This window comes from Corvus moneduloides, chromosome 3 (assembly GCF_009650955.1).
Source record: "Corvus moneduloides isolate bCorMon1 chromosome 3, bCorMon1.pri, whole genome shotgun sequence".
In the NCBI taxonomy this organism is placed as follows: Eukaryota; Metazoa; Chordata; class Aves; order Passeriformes; family Corvidae; genus Corvus; species Corvus moneduloides.
The window spans coordinates 292,090-317,473 of NC_045478.1; the positions used below are offsets into that span (position 1 = coordinate 292,090).

The window sequence follows — 25,384 nt, forward strand, 5'->3', positions numbered from 1 at the left end:
GGGTTGGCTGAAGCAGGCTGTCCAAGTCAGGTATAAATATCTCCCATCTGGTATAAATATCTCCTAGGTGGGATTGTCCCACTATAATCCTTGCTGCCACACCCCCATGCAGTCCTCCCCAGGTACAAAAACATTACTTCCTGCTCCAGCCCTGCCATGCTGCCCTTCCAGCAGGTATTGGGATGTTATCATAGAATTTTTGGTTGGTTTAGGTGGGAAGGGACACCCAGTCCCACCCAGTGCCGCAGGCAGGGACACCTTCCACAGACCAAGCTGGAGGCCCTGGCGAAGACCAGGGCCACCCACAAGGAGGCTGAACCTCCCCCAGCTGCCTCAGCAGGCTTCATCCCTGTCCTCTTGGTTGGAGGCCTGAGACATGGCCCACCACAGTGCCCCCCTCCCTACCCACGACTCCAGCCCTGACCCACTCAGCAGCACCGTGTGTCCCACAGAGGTTCCCCCCACTCCTGGTGCTCCCACATGGGTGGCCATGTCCTCCCACAAAGGGCCTGTGTCTGTCCCTCCCCCAGCTCCCAGCCCTCCCCTCCGCCCTCCTGGGGAGGGCTTGCTTCCCTGCTCATGTCCTCACCTGCGGGCAGGTGGGTGCAGCCCCCCTGTCCCTGGCTCACTGCTGGTGAGGACCCACTGTTCCCATCCCTCTGCCCCCTTTGCTTCCTACTGCTCCCACACCTGGGGGGCTGTGAGCATCTCATCCCCTCTGAAGAACATGGTGTGTCACCTCCTGACCCAGGCACACACACAGCCTTGTTCCCAGTGCTGGTGGGTCTGTGCTGCTGGCCCAGCTGCTCCTACTCAGCCCTGGCCCAGCCCATCCTGTCTCCTACTTCTGAGCCCTTTCTCCCTCTACAGTGAGCCCTGTCCCTGTTGCCGGTGAGCATGTTTGCCCCTTCCTGGCAAACCCGTTCCACCACACCCAATGAGTCTGTTTACCCATCCCTGGTGAGCCCCTTCTACATTGCCGACAAGCCCATTCCCCCATTCCCCGTTGCTGGTGAGCCCATTCCCAGTGAGCACGTTCCCAGTTTGCCCAATCTCTGGCCCTGCATAGCCCCAGCTGCCCCCACCCCGCACTCGCTCACGCCTCGGGTTTCCACCACGTTTTATTACAAAATCGGTGCGGGCTGGTCCCGGGGCCGGTTCCGCTCCCACTCGCCCCAGCGCTGGGGCCGAGGCGGGTTTAGCCCGTGCCGGTGTTGGTGCCGAGCGCCCTACAGGGCAGAGGCCGAGGCGGTGGCTGGAGGCCGGTGCAGCCCCACGGTTACAGGGGGTTCGGGGCATTCGGGCATTCCGCGGGGGGGTCAGCGCCCCACGGCGTCGAGGATGCGGCGGTTGGAATCGGCGCGGGCGCGCTGGCTCTGGGCGCGGGCGAGCAGCAAGAGGTGCCGTAGGAGGTGGAAGGTGAGGTCGATGGAGAGCGGCGGCTCGTCCCGCCGCCCTCGCCACGGCCCCGGGGGCGGCGGCGCCAGCGGCGGCCAGAGCGGGTGGTCCTGAGCCCCGGTCCCGGCCGCCGGGATGGAGCCGTCGGTGGTGGCGGGGCGGGCGGCGGCGGGCGGCGGGCGGGCGAGCAGCAGCAGGAGGGTGAGCAGTGCCCGCCGCATCCTCGGTCCCTCTGCACCTACGGGGCCAGGGGCTCAGCGCCACAGCAGAGACCGGGGCAGCTGCGGAGGCGCGACGGGAATCGCGGCCCCGGCGGCGCGGGGACCGTCCCGCGTGCGGAGCCCCCTCCGCGCCCGCACGCCCCGTTCCGTCCCCTCTGCGCGCCCCCGGCCCCGGTGCTGTCCCTGCCCGGTTCCCAAGCCCCGTCCCGTACCCGGTGCGCTGTGCCCTGTTCCTGCCGGTGCTGGCGGCGGAGCGAGCGCGATCCGTCCCGCGGGAGCTGAGCCGGCGGCGCGGCCGGGGGTTATATCGGTCCGGGAGCCCGGGCTGACGTCAGCGCCGGGCACGCACCGGGTGGCGGGGGGCGGGGGCGGGGGGCACCCGGGCGGCGGGGAGCGGGTCCCCGGCGGCGGGACGGGGCTGAGGGACAGAGGGGCGGAGCGGCAGAGCCTGCTCTCCCCGGTCTCGGGAGCCACCACTCCGGTTCTTTTCTGACGCCCACCAAAGAAGCACGGCGGGGCCGGGGAGTGCGGGCAGGTGCATTGGGCCGTGCTAACCCTCGCTTTCCCGGTCTCCCGGTTTCCCCGATCCCCCTCCCGGCTCTGCCGCATCCCCAGTCTCGTTCTCCGCCGCTGTCCGCGGTGCTGAACGGTCGCGACGCGCCGGCGCCCCGGGGTCGGTGAGCGGGGCCGGGCCGGTGAGCTATCCGGGTGAGCTCCCGGTGAGCCCTCAGGGGGCTGTACCGGGGTGAGCCGCGGCTTCTCGGCGTGGAACCCTCGCGTTCCCGGGCCGAACGGCCGCGTCAAACAGCGGCGTCCAAACAGGGACCCGGGGCGGCGGGGGGAGATCCCTGGGTGGGCGTGGGGACACCCCGATCGCCGGCAGCTCCGGGACAGGACGGTCACGGGTGGGGGCCCCCAGCCTGGCTGTGGCTCGGTACCCCGGGCAGAGCGGGCAGTGCCGAGGTGAAACCGTGGGGCCGAGGCCGCAGACGCCCCGAGCGCAGCGGTAGCACCGGCCAAGTCCTGTGAGTCATAGAATGAAGGCACCGGAGCCGGCAGCGCCGTGCTGGATGCAGGGTGTTCCGTCGGGGCACCGGCACCGCTGCCAAATGTTGAGGTGGCTGCTGGGGCTTCACACGACTGTTGGCAGCCCCCCTGAGTGCACCACACTGCTGGCATTCCCTCCGAGTGCTTCACACCACGTCAGCAGACCCCTGCGTGCTTCACACCACAGCCAGTGGACCCCGAGTGCTTCACCCTGCGGCCAGCAGACCCCGAGTGCACCGCATGCTGCCAGCAGACCCCCGAGTGCACCGCATGCTGCCAACAGACCCCGAGTGCACCGCATGCTGCCAGCAGACCCCCGAGTGCACCGCATGCTGCCAACAGACCCCGAGTGCACCGCATGCTGCCAGCAGACCCCCGAGTGCACCGCATGCTGCCAGCAGAGTGCAGCTGAGCTGACACCCAGCGCCGATGCCGGTGCCGGTGCCACATCAGGCTCCTTCCACAGTGCCAGCGTGGGGCAGAGCCGAGCAGAGAAGCTCAGCCTGGCCCCTCGCACGGTGTGTCCCACACCAGGTGGCACAGGGGTGGTGGTGCACGCCCCTGCCCGCAGCGAGCAGCACATGGTGTCATGCCCCTATGACGTGATCCGGCATGAAGGCTGGCACCTGGCACAGCTTCCTGCGGTGGCAGGGCAGAGCCCTCAGCAGGAGCTGGGCTCAGCCCCCCGGCCCTGGCAGCCCCATGCTGGGGCGGCTGCTCCTGGGGACAAGTGGTTCATTCCACGTGGCTCTTGCCATGCTCGCAGCTCACTCACTGCTGACAGCCAGAGCCTCCTGCACCCCCAGAGGGAGCTGCAAGAGGCTCAACACCTCAGAGCTGCAAACTCCTGCCATCCACAGCACCCACCCCACTGGCTGTAGAGAGCTTGAGCCCCACACAGAACCCGAGGCCCCCCCAAAGCACTGGTGCTGTCTGTGCATGGTCCCATCACCTGGTCCCAGTCCTGTGCTGCTCCAGTGAGCACTGCTCGGGGGAAGAGGGCTGCAGCTGCAGCCCCTCCTGTCCCCTGCCTCACCCCTCAGGCCTGCACAGGATTTGTCTCCTCTGTGCTTCAGGTTGTACCCACCTGGCTGCAGCAGCCTCAAAGCTGGGGTCAGTGCAGAACCAGTCCAGGGGTAGGATGAGGGTGGAAGGATGGACGGTGAATCCCCTCCATGAAGGCTGCGCTGGCAGAGCCCAGCTGGTGCCAACAGCATGGGGATGGCTCTGTCCAGCTGTGGGGGGGCTGCAATAGCACCGGTGAGGGGGCCAGAGCTGAGGGCTCCACAGAGGTGAGATGAACCACCGTGGTCCCACCAGCTCCACTTGGAGCCCCTGGCAGGGATGTGCTGGGCAGGCACACTGTGGGAGCCAGATTGCGTGTGCTCACCGCCAGTGTAGGGTGAATATGGACACACATTCCCAGCGGGAAGCAGCGCAGGCGGTGGCAGCTCTGCAGGACTTCTCTCTGGCAGGATGGGCAGGCTCATCTTGGACATGGCACAGGTGGATTGTGGCCCTGTCCCAGACCCAGCTCTAGCCCTACCCCCAACCCTTTCTGAACCCTCTCCAGATGCACAGCCCTGCATCAAGCACACCCTGACCCTGGGGGGACTCTACACACAGCATCAGGACTCTGGCTCCATCGACCTCATTTCACTGCTCTGCAGCTGTGGGGGCACCATCACAGCCCATGAACAGCTGCAGTGGGACCTGATGACCCCCTAAACCATCATCCACCCTCTGCCAGAGCCCCCTCCCCTCTCTAGCCAGTGGGGCAGACCACCCCAGCAGCCTGCAGTCCCTAGCCCCATGCTCAGTGCCTTGAGATGAGGCAGAGTGAATTTGTTGATCCGTAACAGGAATGGTTGCTCTGGAACTGCATCTTCAGGGCCTGGGGGACACGCTGGGCAGCCCCAGGGGCCATGGAAATCAAGAGTGAAAACCACCATTTATTGATGCTCTGACTGTCCACAGCAAACCCCCTTTTCAGGGGGAGCATCCCCAGCCAGCAGTGACCCCAGTTCTGTGCCCATGGCACAGACAGCCCAGGGCCAGCCTTGCTCCATTTCCGCTCCTCTTTTCCCCCATGATGTGCCATGGGGAAGGACAGAGTGACACTCAGGGCAGGAGCACCCTGTGTGCAGGCAAGGGCTAGGAAATGGTTGAGCACAGATGGAGAAGTGCTCCATGGGCAGAGTTGCTGCACAGCACAACTAGAGCAGATCCAGGCCTGCCTTGGCACCATCTTCTCCCTGCGGCAGTGGGGGCTGTGGCCACAGGGGACGGCATTCCCCCGAGAAAAGAGCGGGATGGTTGCTGCCAGGACCCTGCATGGCCCAGCCTGTCCACGGCCATGTGTGCCCACTCCAAGGGCTCTGAGTTGCGGTGGGGTCAGGCAGTGCACAGGCTGGGGACAGGGATGGGACATGGCTTCTGCCTCACATCCGATTCGCTTTCCAGGACAGGTAGCAGTTCCAGACAATGGCAACACATTGGACAACAGCCAGCCTGGGGACAAGAGGGACAGGGTCTGCAGCCACTGGCTCAGGGGGCCAGGGACTGGGGGCCAGGGGCGCAACACTACCTGTGCTGCAGGGGCACAAAGTAGAAGTTTGCAATCTGCACAGGTGGCCAGATCTGGGCAGAGAAGGGGAAAAGCAGTGAGGAGCCCTGCCAGAGTCTCTGCCCCACACCCAGCCCTGCCTGGCACTCGGTGTCCCACAGAGCCCATGGCAGCCCCATGGAGATGGGACAGGGACACAGATCTGCCAGCACTCACACAGTAATTGGTCATCAGGGCATCCATGTAGTCCTGCAAGAAAAAGGAGCTGTGAGCACTCAGAGGGCCTCCATCCCTGACACTGGTCCCCCCAACTCCACACTTCTGGGCACGGAGCCCCTGCAGCCCTGCACATGCCTTGCCACAGCTGTGTCCATGAGGGTGGCAGGGAGACGGTGACCAGAACCTTCCCCACTGAGAGCCCCTTGTGCTATAGCCAGGGCACATGGACAGATGGCTCATCTCCCCAGTGTGAGCTGTGAGCCCCTTTCTATCTCAGTCCTCCCCCCGCCCCCTCCTTGGCACCACGGGGCAGAGATGGAGAAGGGCACTGAGCTGGGGCAACCGCCTTGGGAGGCCAAGGTGCTGCCTTGTCCTTGTGCCACAGTCATGGCCGTGTCGCATCCCTGTCCCGTGGCAGCAGGACAAGTCCCTCATCCAGCTTGGCCGTGACTCAGCCAGGAGGCCGGGCTCCTCCTGGCGCTGGCCAGCAGCCCAGGACGGGGTGAGCGGGTGCGGGGTGATGGATGCTCTGCTGACGCTTCCTCTGCGTGGGGAGAGGCGGATGCACCCCAAGCCAGAGGTGAAGGTGCTGCCAGCACTGCTGCCCAGCTGCCAGCCCATCACCCCCTTCCAGGTCAGGGCTTGCCAGGAGCCACAGCTCGCAGGAATCACCGACCATACCAGGATTCCCTGGCGAAGGCAAGGCAAAATCCATGGCATGAGCTGGTCAGGATGCAGCAGGGGAAGATGGATGGGAGCGCTCAGAGTGCTGCCTGTGCCCAAGATCTGTTCGTGTGTGCCCTTAGGGTGGCTTGGAGCACCCCATAGATCGGCTGGAGAGCCTGGAGAAAGCAGAGGTGATGTGCTCTTGCCCCGAGATTCACTTCCTGCACCCTGGGGCAGAATGAGGGGCACGTACTGGCAGCCCAGTGGGTAGCAGGCTGCTGACTGGGTGCCCCCATGCAGAGAAATGGACTCTGGGTGATGGCACTCAGGCAGAGCTCTAGCCAGGCTGGGGGCCTTCACACGCAGCTCCAGCAGCATCAGTGACTGAGGCTGGTGTTGCCACTCCTGGCAGCCATGCGACCACCCCAGCGTGCCTCAGCCTGTGGCAGGTGGGCACCCACTCCCCAGTGACTCACCCTGGACACGCTGACTCAGTGTTAACACCAGTTTCCAGCAATTACTGCTAATGGGAGTCATCTCAGTAATTGCTCTGGAGACCCAGCCAGGAGCAGGGCTGGACAGCATTGCCCATGGCACCCACGTCTGGCCCAAGTGGGACCCCAGTACTCGCCCACAGGACACCCATGCCACAGGAACTGGCCCTGGCACCAGTACTCGGACTGTCAGCACTGGGCACCCAACACAGCCAGGGGCCAGGGACCCAGTGCCTGGGCATGGGCACGGAAACAAATGGGAGCAGCCGTCAGGGCCAGAGCACGGGGAGGAGCTGCTGGGGCCCCACAGCTGCTCAGGGCCCCTCAGTGCTGCCCAGGGCAGCAGCACATACCTGCTGGATCTTGGACCAGTTATCCTGCACCGACAGCCCGTTCATGGCCCCCGTGACAGCCAGGAAGCAGCCAAGGAAGCACGGTGCGAAAGCCCCCTGCGAGAGAGGAGCCCCGGCTGAGGAGCTTGTGGTGCTGGGAGCCAGGCTGGCCATGGGCAGCCCCTGCAAAACTGCAGTGGGGCTGGGCCCAGCTCAGGCACTGGGTTCTCAGAGCAGGATGGAAACCTGCCATAGGGACATGGCTGCCACCACTGCCCCATCCCGCTGCCCCAGTCCCACACGACACCCTCACCCATGTCACACCAACCTGGTCCAGGACCATCTTCTTCACAGCCACAACTTTTGTATTCCCCGGGATGAGCCGATCCAGGATCCTGTACCAGTTGCCCACAACGGGGCCCTGCAGGAGCCAGGGGGTGAGGAGCAGCACCTGCCCTCCCTGGTCACAGGGCGGACCTCCAGGGCTGGTTACATGGCCCTGCTCCAGCCCTGGACCACAAGGACAAGCTTGTCCTATGCTGCTCCTGCTCCATGGAACTGGACCTGTCCACGGCTGCTGGAGGTGGCACCAGGATGGCGAAACTCACACGGCACCACCACAGTCCCACCCTGCTGAAGGAGCCTCCCATCCCATCCCATCCCATCCCATCCCATCCCATCCCATCCCATCCTGCTGCCACTCACCACGAAGCAGAAGCCAATGGCCATCATTTTCAGGGTGCGGGGGCAGTGGTGCCCGCGCAGCCCCCGCTGCTCCACCAGCTGCTGCGCAATCACATCCCCAGCTCCCATGAGGGCCCCTGCAACCAGCACAGCCCATTTAGGTGGGAAAGACCCCTGTGTGACCTGCCCACGGCTGGGCCCCTGTCCCAGCACCGCTGCTGCTGCCGTCCTGCCCCAGGATGCCTGAGACTGCTCCAGCCCTGCCGGCTCTGTCCCAGCTGCAGCTCCCCACTGCCTGCACCAAACCCCACGGCACAGGTGTCCCACTCTGCCGAGTGCCTCAGGCCTCTCAGGACACCGCAGCATCTCTGGCTGAAACGGTGTCCAGCTGCACCTCCTCCTTGTGACTCGGGCATGGGGCTGACCTGTCATCCAGGGTCCACGGTGCCTGGGGCGCTCAGAGCAGAGCCTGCCCAGCTGCTGCCTGTGATTTCCACCACAGCCTTTACCACAGCACCCCAAACCTCTCCCTGAACACCAAGCAGGCTCTGCCGACTGTGATCCCCTCCCCGGAGAGCAGCTGTCTGCCTGTGTCCGCCCCCCTGCCCCCCCACCAGCCGGGATGGGCAGAACGTGCTCCCTGCTGCCCAGGCTGTCCCAACCCCTTGCCACAGCTGGCTGCTGGCACAGCTCCTGGCCCTGTTTCCAGATCAGTGTCCCCGGTGGGGTGCTGCCCGGCTGGGTCTCTGGCAGCTCCTGCTCCATCCTACACTCCTGACCCCTTCGACGCAACTCAGCTGGCCCAGTGCTGCCCCCCCAGCTGCTCCCCCGGCCCTGGCGGCTCCTGCTCACTCTCCCCGCTTCCCTGGGACGGTTCCCTGGCAGGTCTCCAGCCCCGCTGCCGCTCTGCTCCGTCCTTGGAAGCCCTGAGCCCAGCAAGCCCTCAGCCTGGCGGGCGCTGGCCCCACAGCCCCTGTCCCAACAGCCCCAGCCATGACCAGCTCGGTACCGGCCCTGCCCCAGGGACTTTGTCGGTGGTTCCTCAGGGACAAGGGCCCAGCTCCCTGTCCCCACACCATGCCATGTAGTCCCTGGAGCTCACCGGCAGGGCCAGCCCAGGCTCTGCAGCCCCACAGAGCTGCTGCACTCCCAGCAGCACCACCTGGTGCTTCACAGGCTCCATCTCCCACCCCAGACCAGCCCCAAGATCCGAGGGTCTGTTCCCCAGCCCTGAGAGCCCCCGCACGACCCCACGATGGCAGAGCAGTCCCACCAGCTCATGGGCCACAATCGCACCGGGCAGGGGGTGGCAGCAGGTGCTGGACTCCAGGCCAGCACAGCCAGGGCACTGGCTGCCTGCGTGAGCAGCACTCCCAGGAGCTGCAGTCCCAGGAGCTGTGTGCAGGGCACGGCGCTCAGGGAGAACACAGCAGGCACCGCTGTCACTCAGCCAGTGCCGAAGGCTCTGGGTACAGGGCCCAGCAGTGATGAGGCTGTGCTGGGAGGGACAGACCTGTCTGCGCATCCCTGCCTGGGCCTGGGGATACAGCCAGATCCAGCCTCCTGCAATGACTCTGGCACCACTGCCTCCCCAGGGTGCCACCAGCACAGCCCAGCCACAGCTGCTGTGCGGGGTTAGAGCCTCCATCCCAGCCAAGCCTGGTGCCCGGGGTGCCTAGCCGACCCCCAGGCTGCTGTTCTTGTGACCAGAGGACTCCAAATAGGGCCCAAACCTAACTAGGGCACCATCCTCATGCCCACGGCCTTGCCATGGCAGGAGCAGGGGACTGCTCTCCACAGGCAGAGAGGGACAGGAGGGTCATGGCTGCAGGCACGTGCTACTGCCCACTGTGTCCAGGCTCTGCTGGCAGCCTGGCCCAGGGCCCAGGATGCAGGAGGCAAAGCCCTGCCTGGCCCCAGAGCCCTCGGACAGCAGCTCAGCCAGCAAGTGTGGCTGGACACAGCGGGCACAGCCAACTGCCAGCAGCTCCCTGGCCTGGCCCCAGCTGGCAGCACTGGGGTCTCCAGGAGCAGCAAGAGAAGGCAGGGCTGGAGGTTGGGATGTACCTGGGACAGGGCACAGGACACGGGAAGCTGCACGAACCATTGTACAGCCAGCAGCTGAAGGGCTGAGCCTGGCCATGGCTGGGGATCACTGGTGCAAGCTCCAAGGAGAGCAGGAGCACTCACATCCCCCTGGCTGGAGCTGGGCACCTGCCACAGCAGGGAGAGCCCAGCCCGAAGGCAGAAACGGCTGGGATGGGGGAACCATATCCAGCAGCAGCCCAGCATCCACAGATAGGCCATGGCCGCCAGGGCTCAGCCCCACACCCCCGCAGGCTGACAGAGCCCCGAGGGACGGGGGGCTGTGCCACAGCAGCACCAGCACCGATGTGAACCAGCAACAGGCAGAGCAGAGCCGGGGCCAGAGCCAGCCCAGGGCCACGCTGGGCAGGGGAAGTGCGGGCAAGGCCAGCCCTGGACAGCCCCTCCCAGCTCCACAGTGGCCTCCTGCCAAGCACAGGGGAATGTGCTGCCAGCAGCACCCGGTGCCGCAGGCGCCAGCAATAGACTCCATGACATCCGATAAAAATAACAGCGGGAACAGCAAAGCGGCCTGGCAGGACCCCAGCAGCCGGTCAGGGAGGCATCGTGCCACCCCCTGGAGGTATCAGGACTGAGGGCCAGTGACTGCACAGTGAGGGGAGCCCCCAGCTCAGCAGGGCACCCCCAGACCCTGGGGTTGTGCTTTCCCAGCATCCTGGGCTGGTGGGAGCAGGAGGGCAGGGCAGGGAGAATCAAGGCAGGGAGAAGTGGTGGTGACAGGGAGGGCACAAGCAGGAGGTGCAAGGAGCATGCAGGGACTCCCCCAGCCCTCAATGCAGCACAGCCCTGAGCACACGTGGCACAAGCAGGACAGGCTCTCCCACCACCCAGACTCAGCCTCAGGCAGGCTGGGGGGAGGAAGCAGGAGAGGGGGGGACACAGCTGCCAAGTGCCCAGGGCTGCAAACCCTTGGAGCAGCAGAGCCACGAGCCAGCACCAGGACAGATTTATGGCACCTCACAGCTCTGCAAGCAGCAGCAGTGTCAGGGGGATTCAATCCCCTGTGCAGGGCCCTGGGAGCCTCTCCTCAGGCAGCACCCCTATGCCTTCACCACTGAGTGCTGGCAAACACGGAAGACCCGAGCCCTTGTGAATTCCCAGTGTTACAGCCCAGCATCCATCCCCTCCCAGGGGAGGGGGGGGCCAGGACAGCCCCCGGTCTGTGTGTGAGGGCTGCACCTCCTTACAGCCCCCCACTACCCCTCTGGCTCCAGCGCAGACCCCTGACACAGATCTCCTGAGCCAGGAGTGGGCCAGGGTCCCTCACCCGGTGACACACAGGGGTCCCTGCTGAGCTTGGGGCATGGCAACACCTCTTCCCCCCTAAGACAGACCCCTGAGGCACCGGAAGCCCCCGGGCTGTGTCCTCCCCTGCCTGTGACGGTGCCCCCACAGCGGGGCTGGGGGCTGTGTGTGTGGCGGGGGTCTTGTGCCGGCTGTGGCTGTGTGCAAGGCGGGGGGGGCGGCGCGCCGGGGAGAGCAGGGGCCAGGAGCGGGGTGTGCAGGGGGGAGTCTGTGCTGGGGAGGGGCGGCCAGTGTGACGGGGGGGCTGTGCTCTGGGTGGGCGGCTGTGTGCGGGGGCCGGGGGTCTCAGGCCGTGGCCGCCGCAGGGAGCCGGGCCCGTCCCTTACCGGCTGTGAGCGCCTGCGCCGCCCCGGGCCGCCGCGCCAGCACCCGCCCGCAGCCCCTCCACAGCGCCGCCATGGCCCCGCGCGTCGCGGCGCGGTGACGCGTGTCGCGGCGCGATGCCGTGTCGCGACCGAGAGCGTTTATTGGTCAGTAGCGGCCCAGCACCGTGGCCAGCAGCGCCATCCGTATGTACATCCCGTTCTCCGCCTGCCGGAAGTACGCGGCGCGCGGGTCCGAATCCACCTCCACGCTGCGGAATGACGTCATCAGCGGGCACCGGCCCCGGGCCCACCCGCGGCCCCCAGTCCTCCCGGGAGCTCCGGCACCCCCCGGGGCCCTCCGGATGCCCCCTGGAACCACTGACCCACGTGGGAGTCTTGACACCCCCCCGGGACCCCTGACCCACCGCACAATGGAGCCTGTCCCCCCCAAACCCAGCAATCGCAGCCCCCATCACTCTGAGCTCCCCCCACCCTGCCCACCACATTGCAGCCCTCCTGCCCCGGCCCCACTGCCGCCTTCCCCGACACCCCCAGCACGCTGCAGCTTCCATGCCCCTGCCACCCTCCCCAGCAACACCACGGCCACAGCTCCCCCAGAGCCCTCCTACAGCCCCCGTGCCCTGAGAACCCCCACTTCTGCCCCGTATATTTCATACCCCGTTCTCCCAGACACCTCCCCTGATACTCCCTCCAACCCCGCCCCCCCCAGTACCCTGCAGCCCCCCTGCCTCTGTTCCCCCCCTCCCCACCTGATCTCGTTGACACGGGGCAGGGGGTGCATCACCACCATCCTCTCCTTGGCCCGGGTCATGATGTGGGGTGTGAGGATGAACTGCCCGAAGCACTGAGGGGACACACAGAGCCCTGAGCTGGGGCAGGGGAGTCCCCATGCCCCTTCAGGGCAGCAGGACCTAGGTTCCCCTCACTCACAGCCTCATACTCCTCAGCCCGTTGGAAGCGTTCCTTCTGGATGCGGGTCATGTAGAGCACATCTGTGTCCGGCAGCGCTTCCTCGATGCTCCCAAACTCCTCCTGGGGCAGCACCATAAGGTTGGGGGGGAGGGTCTCAGGGCTGGGGACTGTGTGAGGGCCAGCCCCCCACCCTGCTCCTCACCTGCTGGATGCCCCTGGAGGCCACAAAGCTGGTGATGTCAGGGGGCATGCGGAGCCCAGGAGGGGTCACATAGCGCAGGTTGACGCGGTACTGGGTGAGCAGGCGGGCCAGGGAGTGCACCGTGCGCCCGTGCTTCAGATCACCCACCATGGTGATCTGGGGAGAGTGGTCAGCCCAGCCTGTCCATGGCCCCTCAGGGCCTAGACAGGGCCCCTTGGACCCCCAGTCGTGCCCTCTGGCCCCTGCACCTCACCGTCATCCCATTGACTGTGCCCAGCTCCTCGCGGATGGTGAAGATGTCCAGCAGCGCCTGCGTGGGGTGCTCCCCCACCCCGTCCCCGGCGTTGATCACCGGCTTGCGGCAGTGCCTGGCGGCCAGCTGGGAGCACCAGCAAGGCAGGGCAGGTGAGCGCAGGCAGGACATGATTCCCACCAATCCCTGCCCAGCTGGGGACCACATCCCTGCCCCATAGCACAGGTCACCATCCCTGCCATTGGGGCAGAGTCCCCAGTGTCTCCAGAAAAGGATACAGCTTCCCTCAGCCCCTCTCACCTCAACCGCACCAGGCTGGGGGTGCCGCAGCACCAGCACGTCAGCATAGCAGCACATGGTCTGCACAGAGTCAGCCAGCGACTCGCCCTTCTGCACTGAGGAGGTGGCCTCGGAGAAGGACAGGACAGAGCCACCCAGCCGGCTCATGGCTGCTGCAAAGGAGCTGCTGGTCCGCGTGCTCACCTCGTAGAACATGGTCGCCATCACCTTCCCCTGCAGGGCCGGGCTGTCACCTCGGGAAGCCCTGGCATCCCCGCCTGGTACCAGGCTCCCTCGGGGTGCCCAGGGGACAGGTATTCACCCTGTGCACGGCTCACCTTGAGGATGTCCAGGCTGCGCTCCTTCTGCACCAGCATGCGCAGGGTGTGTGCCACGTTGAACAGGTGGGACAACTGCGGGGACAGGTGGCGCGGGAGGCACCAGGGCTCAGCCGGGGCACAGGAAGCACCACAGCACCCACAGCCCCCGCACCTGCCCGGACAGGCACCTGCTCCTTGGAGAACTGCCGGACAGAGAGGACGTGCTGCCCGACAAGGGGGTGCAGCAGTGGGGAGGTCTGGAAGTGGGTGGCACGCTGAGGGGAGGCCTGGCGTGGGACAGGGCCCAGTGGGTAGAAGTGGCTGTCCTGCACCACCGCCGTATCTGTGGCACCGAGAGCAGCTGGTCAGTCCGTGGGGGTGCCCTGAGGAGCCCAGCCACCAGCCACGGACCCCGGATCCCCACTGTGGGCCCCTGCTGCACTCACCTAGCTCTGCTGCTTTCCTGCTGACCTTCTCACGAGTGTCCTCAGCTGGGTGGGAGAGGGGAGCAGTGGTGTTAGGGGTTGTGGGGATCGGTGGCACCCTGGGCCCTGGTCTCCTCCCAGTGTGCTGCCAGTGTGGCACAGCCCTCCTGGCACTTGGCAACATCATGTGAAATCAAGATGGGCCTGATGCCAGGTGATGTCAACCAGAGATAGGCAGTCCAAGCCCCACACTGCGCTGCGACCCTCTCCCTGCGTGCCCCGCAATTCCCAACTGGCCACCCCCAAATCACAGTGGCAGGCGAGGGGTCCCCAAGGTGCCGCGCAGGCTGGGGCAGGAGGAGAGCGGGCAGCACGGCTGTGCCCTGTCCTACAGCGCCCAGTCCTGGTGCTGGTGGCCAGCAGGGGCCCATGGTGGGCAGCACAGGCAGCCTGGGGCCCACACGGCACCTGGGGGAGGGGATGCACTCATGGGCTGCAGTTAGTGCCTTTAGTGAGTCCCTCCCCGACATTACCGGTGCCTCGGGCGCCCGGGCGGTGCGTGGCTCCCAGCCTCCGGAATGCTGAACGGGACACAAGGGCCGGCGTCAGCGGGGCCGCCCAGCCACGCTCCTAGACCCAGCCCAGGGCAGCGTGCCCACTGCCCGCCCACTGCACCGGCCGCCCCCCTACCTGGCAGCCCGGGGTCAGAGGCTCGGTGGATGCGGGGCGGGAGGTGGAAGCGGGCGTCACCTGCAGGGCCGGGCCGGCGGGGGCTGGGGGCTCGTCCACGCAGAACATCACCAGCCACGTGCCGGGACGGCTCAGGGGTCTGCAACGAGAGACCAAGCTGGAGCTAGGGCGGAGAGGGACCCCCTGCCATCTCAATGCACACCAGTACCTTCACACTCTCCTTGGTGGGGGCCCCGTGTGGCAGCAGTGCAGCTCCCGAGGACCACTTCTTCACATCCTGCCCGTAGCCAGGGGGCACCAGCACCTGCAGCCATGGCAGAGATGGGCTTGGGGAAATGAGGTCAGTGCTGGGGGACCCCCTCTGTGATGGGGGACACCCTCGATACAGGACTAAAAGGACCCAGGACCTTACCTGCCCATCAATGTAGGCAACCTCCCCACGCAGGACTACTCTCCGCACCGTCCCCTTCACCTTCATGCCCTCAAAGGGTGTCCAATGGGCCTTGGAGAAGACTGTGCTGCTGGGGATGATCCATTCGTGCTCCAGGTCCACCTGCCAGGACAGTGGGTCAGAGACAGAAGGGTGGAGGCTGGACCTGGGGCGGGTGGGCAAGGACCCACCTCCACATAGGTGTCCTCCTGCGCTGGTAGCCCAAAAATCTTGCGAGGGTTCTCATAGAGGCGCTGGACAATGTCCTCCACACTGAGTCGCCCCTCAGAGACGGCCGTCAGCAACAGCGGCAGCATCGTCTCCAGGCCAGGGTACCCGGGGGGCGGCTCCTGCCCCTGCTTCTCCGCTAGCGTGTGGGGTGCTGCAGGATAGGGCTGGTCACCGGAGGCTGTCCCTGCCCCTTTCCCTGCTCCATGGCCACCATTCCCTGGGACTTACCATGGTCAGTGGCGAAGCAGTCGATGATGTCCATGTTTTCCCAGAGCGCCTCCACGTCCTGGCGGGTGCCCAGCGCTGGCCGCACGGCTGCACGGCCCTTCCCAAGGCGCCCCAGGTCATCCTGGCTCAGGAAAAGGTGGTGCGGGGCCACCTCGCACGTCACCGGGATCCCCCTCTGCTTGGCCGCCTTGATGAGGATGATCTGGGGCAGCCGTGGTTAGGGGAGAACCCACAGGACCACACGCTCCATCCCTGGAACCCAGAGTTCACCCTGCTCACCTCCTCCCTGCGGGCCACGTGACAGATGTGGACAGGACGCTGGTACAGCTGGGCCACCATCAGCACGGCAGCCACCGTCTGCCGCTCTGCATGTGCCACGATGGGGAGGTGCCGCGGCCACTGCTCCAGGTGCTAGGGGAAATGGGGCTGGTGGGCACCGGTGCCGGGAGCGGATCTGCCCTGTGCCAGCCCCTGCGTTCCTGCTCACCTCCATCCACAGGGACACGTCGTCCATCTGCAGGCTGGAGAAGGTGTCGTTCAGGTACATCTTGAGCCCAGCGGCTGCCCCAGCCAGGGGGCTCAGAGTGCCAGCATTGTCCAAGGAAGCCCCCAGGAAGAGAGCGAAGTCACAGCGGGCCCCAGCCTCAGCCAGCTGCAGGACAAGAGGCAGTGGGTGCTGTGGTGGGACCAGTCCCACCACCGGCAGCAAGCCCACCATGGACAATGAGCCACCGTGGCTGGCACGGCAGCACCCAGGGAGAGGATGTGAGCATCAGGCTGGCAGCAGCCCCTCACCTTCTGTGCCAAGGCGAAAGTGGTGGCATCAGTGACAGCAGGGCTGGTGTTGGGCATGGCACACACCATAGTGACACCCCCAGCCAGGGCGGCTGCTGTGCCCGATGCAAAGTCCTCCTTGTGGGTGCCACCCGGCTCACGCAGGTGGACGTGGACATCGATCAGGCCTGGGGAGTGTCAGTGTCAGCACTGGCAGCTGCTGGCCACAGGGGCTACGAGGGACGAGGGCCATCCCACCAGTGCAGCACAGAAACATCTCTCTCCACAGTGCCTGTGGATGTGCCCAGCCCGACTCCCAGCACTGTCCCAGTTCCATGCTGTCCCCCTGGCAGCACCCACCTGGCAGACGGATGAGTTTCTGGGATGTCATGCAGTCCACATGCATCTTCAGTGGCGGGGCTGCCCCAATCTGGCCCAGCGCCTGCAGAAACAGCAGCCATGAGGCAGGACCGTATGTCAGGAGCAGGGCCAGGGTGATGATGCCTGTCCGAGCTGCACCCCAAAAACAGTGACGCCCTGCACAGTGACACCCACACACAGCGCCTGCCCCACAGCACCCACAACAGGACTTCCACAACCCTGCTTTGCTCCCTTTCCTTGCACCCATGGTCCCCACATGCCCCAGCCCACCTCTACAAAAAGCTTTGTGCACTTGATGTCGATGATGAGGGGCACAGAGTAGTCGACAGCCAGGCGCCGGGTGCGGTACCCCTTGGTGACAAAGGAGGAGAGCCGGCGGCCTCCCGAGTTGCGCATAGAGAGGTTAATGACCATCTCAAAGTGGTTCTCAGCCAGGTAATCCAGGATGCTGCGCTGGGTCTCCCGGGCACCAGCCTCGCTACCATCTGCGTCCTCGAAGTGCCAGTCCACAGCCTTCACCTGCAGGCAGTGACCATGTCAGGGCCCTGCAACACCCTGGGCTGGCCCTGGCCCCGCAGGCCCCCAGCCCTGACCTTGATGCCGTGCTCGGTGTAGAAGTCAGCAGTGCCGAGGCTGGCGTAGAGGTTGTAGCCGAGGCTCTCCAGCGTCCGCACTGTGGGCAGCAGCTCACTCTTGTTCTGAAAGGAACCAGGGGCCGGTCAGACGGCAGAGAGGGAACCCCAGCCTCCCAGCACATTTACCCCACATACCTTGTAGCTGCCAATGGTCAGCAGGATGTTCTTCTTGGGAATCTTGAAGCCGGTGCTGAGCATGGCCTTCAGGTACGCCTCGCAGCGGTTCTCCCCAAAGCAGGCAACCTCGCCTGTGCTGGTCATCTCCACACCCAGCACCACATCAGCGCCCGCCAGGCGTGAGAAGGAGAACTGGGGCACCTGGGGGCAAGGGGACATTCAGGGGCTGCCTGGCCTTGCACCCCAGCCTGGCCCTGTGGCCCCCACTCACCTTGACACCAACGATGCCTGTGCCTGTCATCAGCCCCACGGGCTCCACATCCTCACCCATGATCACCTGGCTGGCCAGAGCCACCAAGTCCACGCCCAGGGTCTTGGAGACAAAGGGGAAGGAGCGGGAGACACGGACATTGCACTCTATCACCTTCAGCTGGTCATCCTAGGAGAGAGGGGACAGAATGAGGCAGGGCTGAGAATGTGGGGTGCTCTCCCACTGGCACTGTGCAGTCCCCAGCCCCAGGTACCTTGGCAATGAGCTGCAGGTTGAAGGGCCCCGTGACCTGCAGCTCCTGCCCAATAGCGTGGACAATGGCCTTGATGCGCTCCAGAGTCTTGGGGGTGATGTCCTGCGGGGGGGTCACCAGTGTGGCATCACCTGAGTGCACCCCAGCATTCTCCACGTGCTCCGAGATGGCAATGGCCACCACCACACCGTCACAGGCCACCGCATCCACATCAATCTCCTAGGAGCAGGAACATGGTCACAGCCTGTCCCTGGGGTGGGGGCAGGGGCTTTCAGGGGGCATCCTGGGGCTGGAGCAGCCTCCTGGATGGACCTTGGCCTCCTGGATGAACTTGGAAATCACAACAGGCTGCTCCTTGGACACAGCCACGGCGTTGCTCAGGAACTTCTCCAAATCGCTGTCCGAGTACGCCACGTTCATGGCAGCACCGCTCAGCACGTAGGAAGGGCGCACGACACAGGGGTACCCCACCTTGCAGCAGAAGTGCTTGGCTGACTGCGGGAGAGATGGAACCTCAGCACACACACGGAGAGCCACCCTGAGGCAGCCCTCTCCTGTTTGCTGGGCCCACCTCCATGTTGGAGAGCTCCTTCCAGAGGGGCTGGCTGATGCCAATGGAGTCGAGCAGGCGGGAGAACTTGAAGCGGTTCTCAGCTGAGTCTATGGCCTCCGGGGAGGTGCCCAGGATGCGGCACTGCTGCCGGTGCAGGGCCATGGCAATGTTATTGGGCAGCTGTCCGCCCATGGACAGGATCACGCCCTCAGGATTCTCCAACTCATAGATGTCCATCACCACCTGCAGCACAGTGCGGGGCAGGGGGGAGGCTGGGACCGAGCCATGGCAGCCCTCACCCAGCCCTGCAGCTGTCAGGGCCCCAGCCCCCTCACCTCGAAGGAAATCTCGTCAAAGTAGAGGCGATCACACATGTCGTAATCAGTGCTCACTGTCTCAGGGTTGTAGTTCACCATGATCGTCTTGAAGCCCATCTATTGGGGGGTGGGACAAGGTGAGCCCAGAGCCCCCAACCCCTACCCAGCCTCATCCGCTGAGCAGGGACACCCAGTCCTCGCTCCACAGGGTGCTGGGGCCCATCTGACCTTGCGGAGCTCCTGGATGCAGCCAACGGCGCACCAGTCGAACTCGACACTGCTGCCAATGCGGTAGACGCCGGAGCCAATGACCATGACATGAGGCTCACGGAAGGCCAGGTCGTGCTCAGAGCCGTTGTAGGTCAGGTACAGGTAGTTGGTTTGAGCTGGCCACTCTGCTGCCACCGTGTCGATCTGCTTCACCACCGGCAGAATCTTCAGGTCGTGTCGCATCTTCCGCACGGCCAGCTCGGTGCTGCGCAGAGCTGGGTGAGCGCCAGGACCGAGGCAGGGAGCAAAACAGGGCCTCCCCTTCCCCATCTCACCTGAGCACGGCCAGGGCCACCTGCTTATCGGAGAAACCAAGCTGCTTGGCACGCTTGAGCACGGCGGGTGGCATGGTGCCCTGCTCACCACGGTACGACTCCAGCAGCACCGCGTGGTCCGTGATGTTCTTCATCTTGTGCAGGAACCAGCGGTCAATCTTGGTCAGCTCATAGAGCCGCTCGATGGAGTACCCAGCCCGCAGGGCTGCCGCCAGCACGAAGATTCGCTTGTCCGTTGGCGTCTCCAGCTCCTGCCAGGCCAGGAGTTGAGTGTGGCCAAGGGAGGCAGGTGGCCACCTCTCCCCCCAGAACAGCACAGCCAGCACAGACACCCAGACCCCAGTGCTCACCATGTCCGAGACCGGCTTCACAGTGTGATCGAAGCCCACACAGTTCTCGTCTACCATCCTCAGAGCCTTCTGGAATGCCTCCTCAAAGTTCCTCCCAACGGCCATGACCTCTCCTGCAGAAGGTGAGGTGAGCAGGCAGATCCCGTGCCTACCACGTGCCCAGCAGTGCTGCCCCCCTGCACTCACCCACGCTCTTCATGGAGCTGCCGATCTTAGTGCTGACACGCAGGAACTTGCTGAGGTCCCAGCGCGGGATCTTCACCACGCAGTAGTCCAGGCTGGGCTCAAAGCTGGCTGTGGTGGAGTTGGTGACAGAGTTCCTGAAGAGGTGACAGGCGTCAGCAGCTGGAGCCATCCCCTCAAGGCAGCACCTTGTCCCACACTGTGGTGGAACCTTACCTGAGGAGGGGTAGGGGGATGCCCAGGGCAAGTTTGGCAGCCACATAGGCCAGCGGGTAACCAGTGGCCTTGCTGGCCAGGGCCGAGCTGCGGGAGAGCCGGGCGTTCACCTCAATGATGTAGTACTGTGGGCAGCGGGCAGGCAGGGTCAGTGGGTGCCGTGCAACAGGCCAAGCCGCTGACACGGCCAGACCTACTGCATCCCAGAAACGCTGCAGCGCCAGGGGGGCTGGTGTGGCACAGCCTCGTGGGACAGCATGGGGCAGGACCCAGATCCCCCCCGGGCAGGGCTAGCCAGGGATCAGGAGTGGGAGCTGGAAGTACCTGCTCTGACTCAGGGTTGAGGGCAAACTGGATGTTGCACTCGCCCACGATTCCCAGGTGCTGCACCACCTTGATGGCTGTGCGCCTCAGCATGAAGTACTCAGTGTCATTGAGGGTCTGACTGGGCGCCACCACGATGGACTCACCCGTGTGGATCCCCAGCGGGTCCAGGTTCTCCATATTGCACACCTGGCAGTAGCGGGGTCACTTCAGGCTTGCGGTTCCCCACTGCTCCATGTGCTGTCCATGGTGGGCTCCTCCCAGTTCCCACCACATCCTCCCCTGCCCAGCCAGGACTGGAATACACAGCATGTTCCACTGGGTGGACAGCTGGGGTAAACACCACAGCACAGGGGTGCAGGGCTCTGGTTCACAGGGTGCAGCTCCCAATGGCACACAGCAGCTGTGCCAGCACCATGGAAGGCACTGGGGAGCCCTCCCTGTGGACAAGGTGCACTGGGAGCCTCCAGCCCCCAGCACTTGCCCCACATCTATCCCTCTGCAGCAGCCCGGAGGCCTCCCTCCATCCCATACCGTGACACAGTTGTTGTAGGCATCTCGCACCACCTCATACTCAATCTCCTTCCAGCCTTTCAGGGACTTGTCTACCAGCACCTGGGACGTGTGGGTGAAGGCCTGGCTCACCAGAGCCACCAGCTCCTCCCGGCTGTTGGCAAAGCCGGAGCCCAGCCCCCCAAGGGCGTAGGCAGAGCGTACCAGCACCGGGTACCCCAACCGCTCAGCTGCTGCCTGCGCCTGCAAGGAGCAATGGGGCCATGGTGGGAACAGGAAGGACGGGACCCTGCCCTGCCCCACAGACCCCCAGACCACCCCAGACCTGCTCCAGGGAGGCAGCAGCCTCGCTGGGTGCCACGTGCTCCCCGATCTCCTCCATCTTCTCGACGAAGACCTTGCGATCCTCTGTCATCTCAATGGAGGCAACGGGGGTGCCCAGCACCCGCACATGGTAACGCTCCAGAACACCCGCCTTGGTCAGCTCCACGCCACAGTTGAGGGCTGTCTGCCCCCCGAAGGTCAGCAGCACCCCATCGGGCCGCTCGTTCCGGATCACCTGGGGGGCACAGGGCGGTGGGACACAAACCATGGTGGGTCCTGTGTTTTCCAGCTGCCACTTCACCTGTGCTGCCCCACCCAGCTGTACATGCACCAGGCTCTAGGCCATCCCCCAGCCCAGCCCCACACTCATCCCGCAACTCTGCCATCCCTGCATCCCCAAATCGCCCCCTCCCAGCCAGCATCCTGGGGTGCTCACCTGGGTGACGTACTCAGGGGTGATGGGCAGGAAGTACACCTTGTCTGCCAGTCCCTTGGAGGTCTGGACTGTGGCGATGTTGGGGTTGATCAGCACTGTCTGGATGTTCTCCTCCTTCAGTGCTTTGATGGCCTTATGAGGAGCAGAGGGATCACAGCTGGTGGCCCCGGGCCCCTGCCACCCCCCTGTGGCCCCTACCGCCCCCAGGCCCTGGGGTGGGCACTCACCTGTGACCCTGAGTAGTCAAACTCGCCCGCCTGCCCAATGGAAAGGCCGCCGGAGCCCAGGATCAGCACCTTGCGGGGTCGGGCTGCATCCAAGTGCCCCGCTGACGCCTTGGTGTAGCTCAGCCACTCCTGCAGGCGCTCCCGCACTGGGGGGATGTGGCACGCTGAGGACAGGGCACTCCCGTGCACAGCCCCATCCCACAGCCCTTGGCCCATGGTGCCGGCTGTCCCTCACACTCTCACCCACCTGTCCGGGCGCTGCCACGCCCGTCCCGCAGGTCCCGCGCCACCTCCACAAAGACATCAAAGAGACACTCCAGGTCTGTGGGGCCAGCGCAGTGCTCGGGGTGAAACTGGACACTGTGGAGGGGGTCAGGCAGGGCACATCCCTATGACCTGCCATGCCACAGCCCCCCAGCCCCAGGCCCCCTGCTGTAGCCCCACGCACACCTGAAGAAGGGCTTGTGCTGGTGGACGAGGCCCTCGTTGGAGCCGTCGTTGGCATTGGTGAAGAGCGGGAGCCAGCTGGGCGGGAGGCTGCCCGCCTCCACTGCGAAGCCGTGGTTCTGCGCCGTGATGAAGCAGCGCTGCGTGTCCTCGTGCAGGCAGGGCTGGTTATGCCCGCGGTTCCCGTACCTGGGTGGTGGGACAGCTGTCAGGCAGCCCCAGCAGCCAGGACCCCTGCAGTGACTCCGGACCCTCACTCACTTCATCTTGTAGGTACGGGCACCAAGGGCCAGGGCAAGCAGCTGGTGTCCCAGGCAGATCCCAAAAATGGGCTTGGGCTGGGGTGCATCCAGCACCTGGCATAGACTGGACACTGTCTCCTGGCAGAGCTGTGGGTCCCCAGGGCCATTGCTGATGAACAGCCCGTCAAAGTCTGTGTCAAGAGAGCAGCAGGATAAGAGTGGGGCCCCCCAGCCCCCTGACATCACCGTAGGGCCCCCAAGGTCCCCACAGGGTCACAGCAGGCACTCCTGGCTACCAGCAAAGAAACACCTGCAGCTTGCCCGACACCCCAGCAGGGTTGCAACCAAGGTGTTCTGACCCCACAACCGCCATTCAAGTGGCAGCAAGGCCCTCCCAGTCCCCCATGGCCCCTCCCACACAGAGCCACACCAATACCACAGTCTAGAGTCCCCCATGCCAATCACAGCAAGGCATCCCGAGCCCATGGCCCTGCTCTTGTGGTGCCACACTGAGGGCCCCAAGCCCCAAAGCCCCCAGGAATGATGACACCAAGGCTCCCCACCCCACGGCATTGAGCAGGACACAGGTGCCTGCTGTCCCCAGCACCACCCACGCAGACAGTCCCTATGCCAGACCCCAGCCCCCCTTGGTGGGAGCCCAGATTGTCCCAACCACTGCCATCTCACCTGCAGGGTCCAGCGGGTGGTCCCAGGGCACCACAGTGACAGTCGCCCCCCGCCTGCACAGGCACCGTATTTGGTTGTTCTTCAGGCCGCAGTCAAGGGCCGTGACACGCAGGGACCCGCCTGGGTTGAACACGCGTGGCACCTGCGGGAGGGGAAGTGGATCACCCGGCCTCCTGCTGGGGCCAGCCTCCCGAAGTGAGGGGCTCCACAGCCCCCTCTGCTGCCCCCAGCCCCGCTCAGATCCCCCACCACACCTTCAGTGACACCTCCTGCACCAGGTGCTTCTTGTTGGGGTCCTCAAAGGAGAGGCTCCCCTCAGGGGTCCCATCCGGCACCAGCTTCCCCAGCAGCGTCCCCTGCTCACGGATCTTCTTAGTCAGCGCCCGGGTGTCCACCCCTGCAAACGGGCTGTGAGACACAATCCCACGGTCCCGGCCCACCCCAGCAGGACCCCGCGCCGTGGCAGCAGCACCACCCCCAAATGCCAACACAGGTCAAACCCCCGGCAGGCAAATTTCAACACAGAGATGGGTTTGGTTCAGAACTCGCAGATCCACAGCCCCCACCCCCCACCCTACTCAGCTGCCTCCCCAGTCCCACCTTCTAGCCCAGGGATGTTCTGCTCCTTCAGCCACTGGTCCAGGGAGTGGGATGCACTCCAGTGGCTGGGGGTCTCTGAGCACTCGCCCACCACCAGCGCGGCCACATGGATCTTGCTGGACTCAAACCACTGGGGGGACAGAGGGTAAGCAGGGCAAGGCAGAGGGTCACCAGGCCCTCTGGAATATGGACCCCATTCCTATAGCACAGGACCAGCCCTCCCACTGCTGGGCTGTCACTACCCCTACCTTGTCCCACACCTATCACAGCAAGGCTGAGCCTTAGTCCAACAAAGTCCCCAGATCAGGGAGCTCCAGGATGGGGTGCCCAGGCCCCCACAGTGCTGCTGGACTGCAGCCCACTGCCCACGTGTCAACACAGCCCATGCCGCGGGACCCCTCAGCTTGGCACAGCTGCAGCACAAACCAAGCCGATGGGAAAGCACCACTCCCTCCGCCCACAGCCTCGCCAGCGAGGTCCAGACATGCCAGTATGTCCTGTCCCATGGGATCAGGGCTCTGGTTCCCGGAAGCACAGGCCACAGCAGAGACCCACACACCAAAGACCCGGAGAGGGCTGCTAACAGCAAGACCCCCCGCGGCTGGCGTGGGGAGGCCGGCACAGCACGGCCGCAGCAGGGCTGGACTCTGCCCTGGGACGGGGCAGTGTGGAGGCCAGGGGGCTGGGAGGGGGCTGGGGCCTCGAGCAGCCCCTCTGCCCAGCCCCAGCCCTGCCTTGTCCCAGGGCCTCAAGACTCTCACCTTGCAACAGAGCCCTGGTGAGGAGATACACAGCCCCACACCCCATGTGCTGCGAGGGCACCCCAATCCCAGTGCACTGGGGTCTCCTCCTGCCCAGCCCCAGTCCTCACCAAGTCAGAGCATGCTGGGCCCCACTGCGGCTCTGGGCCCTGCAGCACCGGAGTCAAACCTCTGCCTGCCACCATGTGCCGCTCACTGCCTGCCCTGGCACCCTGCACCGTCCCGCCCTGGCACCTCGTGCCATCCATCCCGGCCTGGCACCGTGCAGCGTCCCGTTCTGCCACGCGCCACAGCGACACCACGACGGGATACGCGGCCCCTCGCTCACCCTGCTGAGGCCGAAGGCGTCAGGCTCGTCCCGGGGCACTCCGTAGTTACCGACTAGCGGGTAGGTAAGCACCAGGATCTGTGCCTTGTAGGAGGGGTCGGTGAGGGCCTCGGGGTACCCCACCATGCCAGTCTGGAACACTGCAGGGGAGCGGGATGGGGGTGATGGGGGGGCCAGCCCCGGCCCCGCGTCCCGCCGGGGGGCACCGAGCCGAGCACAACCGGACCGACCCCAACCCCGCGCCCCAGACAGGCCCCACGGAGGGCCCCGAGCTGAGGGAGTCCGCGGACTAGGCCGGATCCCCCGTTCCCCGTCCTTCCCGCGCCGTCGCCTGTCTCGGGCCGCCCCACGACATCCCGGCCCCCCGGCCGCACTCACCGACTTCCCCGGCGGCGGCAGCCCCGACGGCCCCGAAGGGGCGGCCGGGCAGCACCGACCCGTCCTGCAACACCAGTCGGGCCATGGCGTCGCCACGTGCGCTCCGGGGACTCCGCGGCGGCGACCGAGCGGGGTGCGCACCGCCCGGCTGTAGCGGCGGCGGGAGGATCCGGGGCGGGGCCGCGCCG

At 65.4% G+C, this 25,384-nt stretch overlaps 2 protein-coding genes across 12 annotated transcripts; both read right to left on the bottom strand.

Moving 5' to 3' along the window:
• Positions 1-1,998: 1,998 nt before the first annotated feature.
• MPV17 (mitochondrial inner membrane protein MPV17) lies at positions 1,999-11,514 on the bottom strand. Of its 10 annotated transcripts, none has more exons than XM_032104020.1 (6): positions 11,365-11,514; positions 7,649-7,764; positions 7,272-7,364; positions 5,449-5,481; positions 5,254-5,306; positions 4,599-5,177 (listed from the first exon to the last, which is right to left on the bottom strand). In XM_032104020.1, the coding sequence occupies exons 1-6, from the start codon at positions 11,435-11,437 to the stop codon at positions 5,108-5,110; spliced, it is 438 nt and encodes a 145-aa protein (XP_031959911.1). In that variant the 5' UTR covers positions 11,438-11,514; the 3' UTR covers positions 4,599-5,107. The 10 variants fall into 10 exon arrangements, 9 of the variants coding, with proteins under 9 accessions (XP_031959904.1, XP_031959906.1, XP_031959905.1 ...); XM_032104016.1 differs by lacking the exon at positions 11,365-11,514 and adding an exon at positions 6,965-7,060 and having other exon boundaries at positions 7,272-7,517; positions 7,649-11,354; XM_032104019.1 differs by lacking the exon at positions 11,365-11,514 and adding an exon at positions 6,965-7,060 and having other exon boundaries at positions 7,649-11,346.
• Positions 11,482-25,364, bottom strand: CAD (carbamoyl-phosphate synthetase 2, aspartate transcarbamylase, and dihydroorotase). 2 transcript variants are annotated; one of them, XM_032104010.1, is made up of 45 exons: positions 25,197-25,364; positions 24,819-24,958; positions 23,730-23,859; positions 23,384-23,526; positions 23,130-23,271; positions 22,462-22,633; positions 22,204-22,389; positions 22,001-22,113; positions 21,754-21,899; positions 21,527-21,658; positions 21,092-21,325; positions 20,788-21,009; positions 20,254-20,442; positions 19,930-20,054; positions 19,717-19,850; positions 19,531-19,643; positions 19,181-19,431; positions 18,864-19,110; positions 18,654-18,752; positions 18,337-18,561; positions 18,078-18,260; positions 17,766-17,984; positions 17,513-17,680; positions 17,260-17,442; positions 17,083-17,187; positions 16,760-17,008; positions 16,469-16,550; positions 16,130-16,296; positions 15,822-15,986; positions 15,614-15,745; positions 15,335-15,536; positions 15,067-15,257; positions 14,858-14,998; positions 14,654-14,749; positions 14,446-14,584; positions 14,289-14,336; positions 13,777-13,821; positions 13,519-13,673; positions 13,349-13,423; positions 13,032-13,244; positions 12,732-12,857; positions 12,479-12,634; positions 12,295-12,396; positions 12,114-12,208; positions 11,482-11,612 (listed from the first exon to the last, which is right to left on the bottom strand). In XM_032104010.1, the coding sequence occupies exons 1-45, from the start codon at positions 25,279-25,281 to the stop codon at positions 11,510-11,512; spliced, it is 6,768 nt and encodes a 2,255-aa protein (XP_031959901.1). In that variant the 5' UTR covers positions 25,282-25,364; the 3' UTR covers positions 11,482-11,509. The 2 variants fall into 2 exon arrangements, with proteins under 2 accessions (XP_031959901.1, XP_031959902.1); XM_032104011.1 differs by lacking the exon at positions 14,289-14,336.
• Between the last annotated feature and the right edge of the window lie 20 nt (positions 25,365-25,384).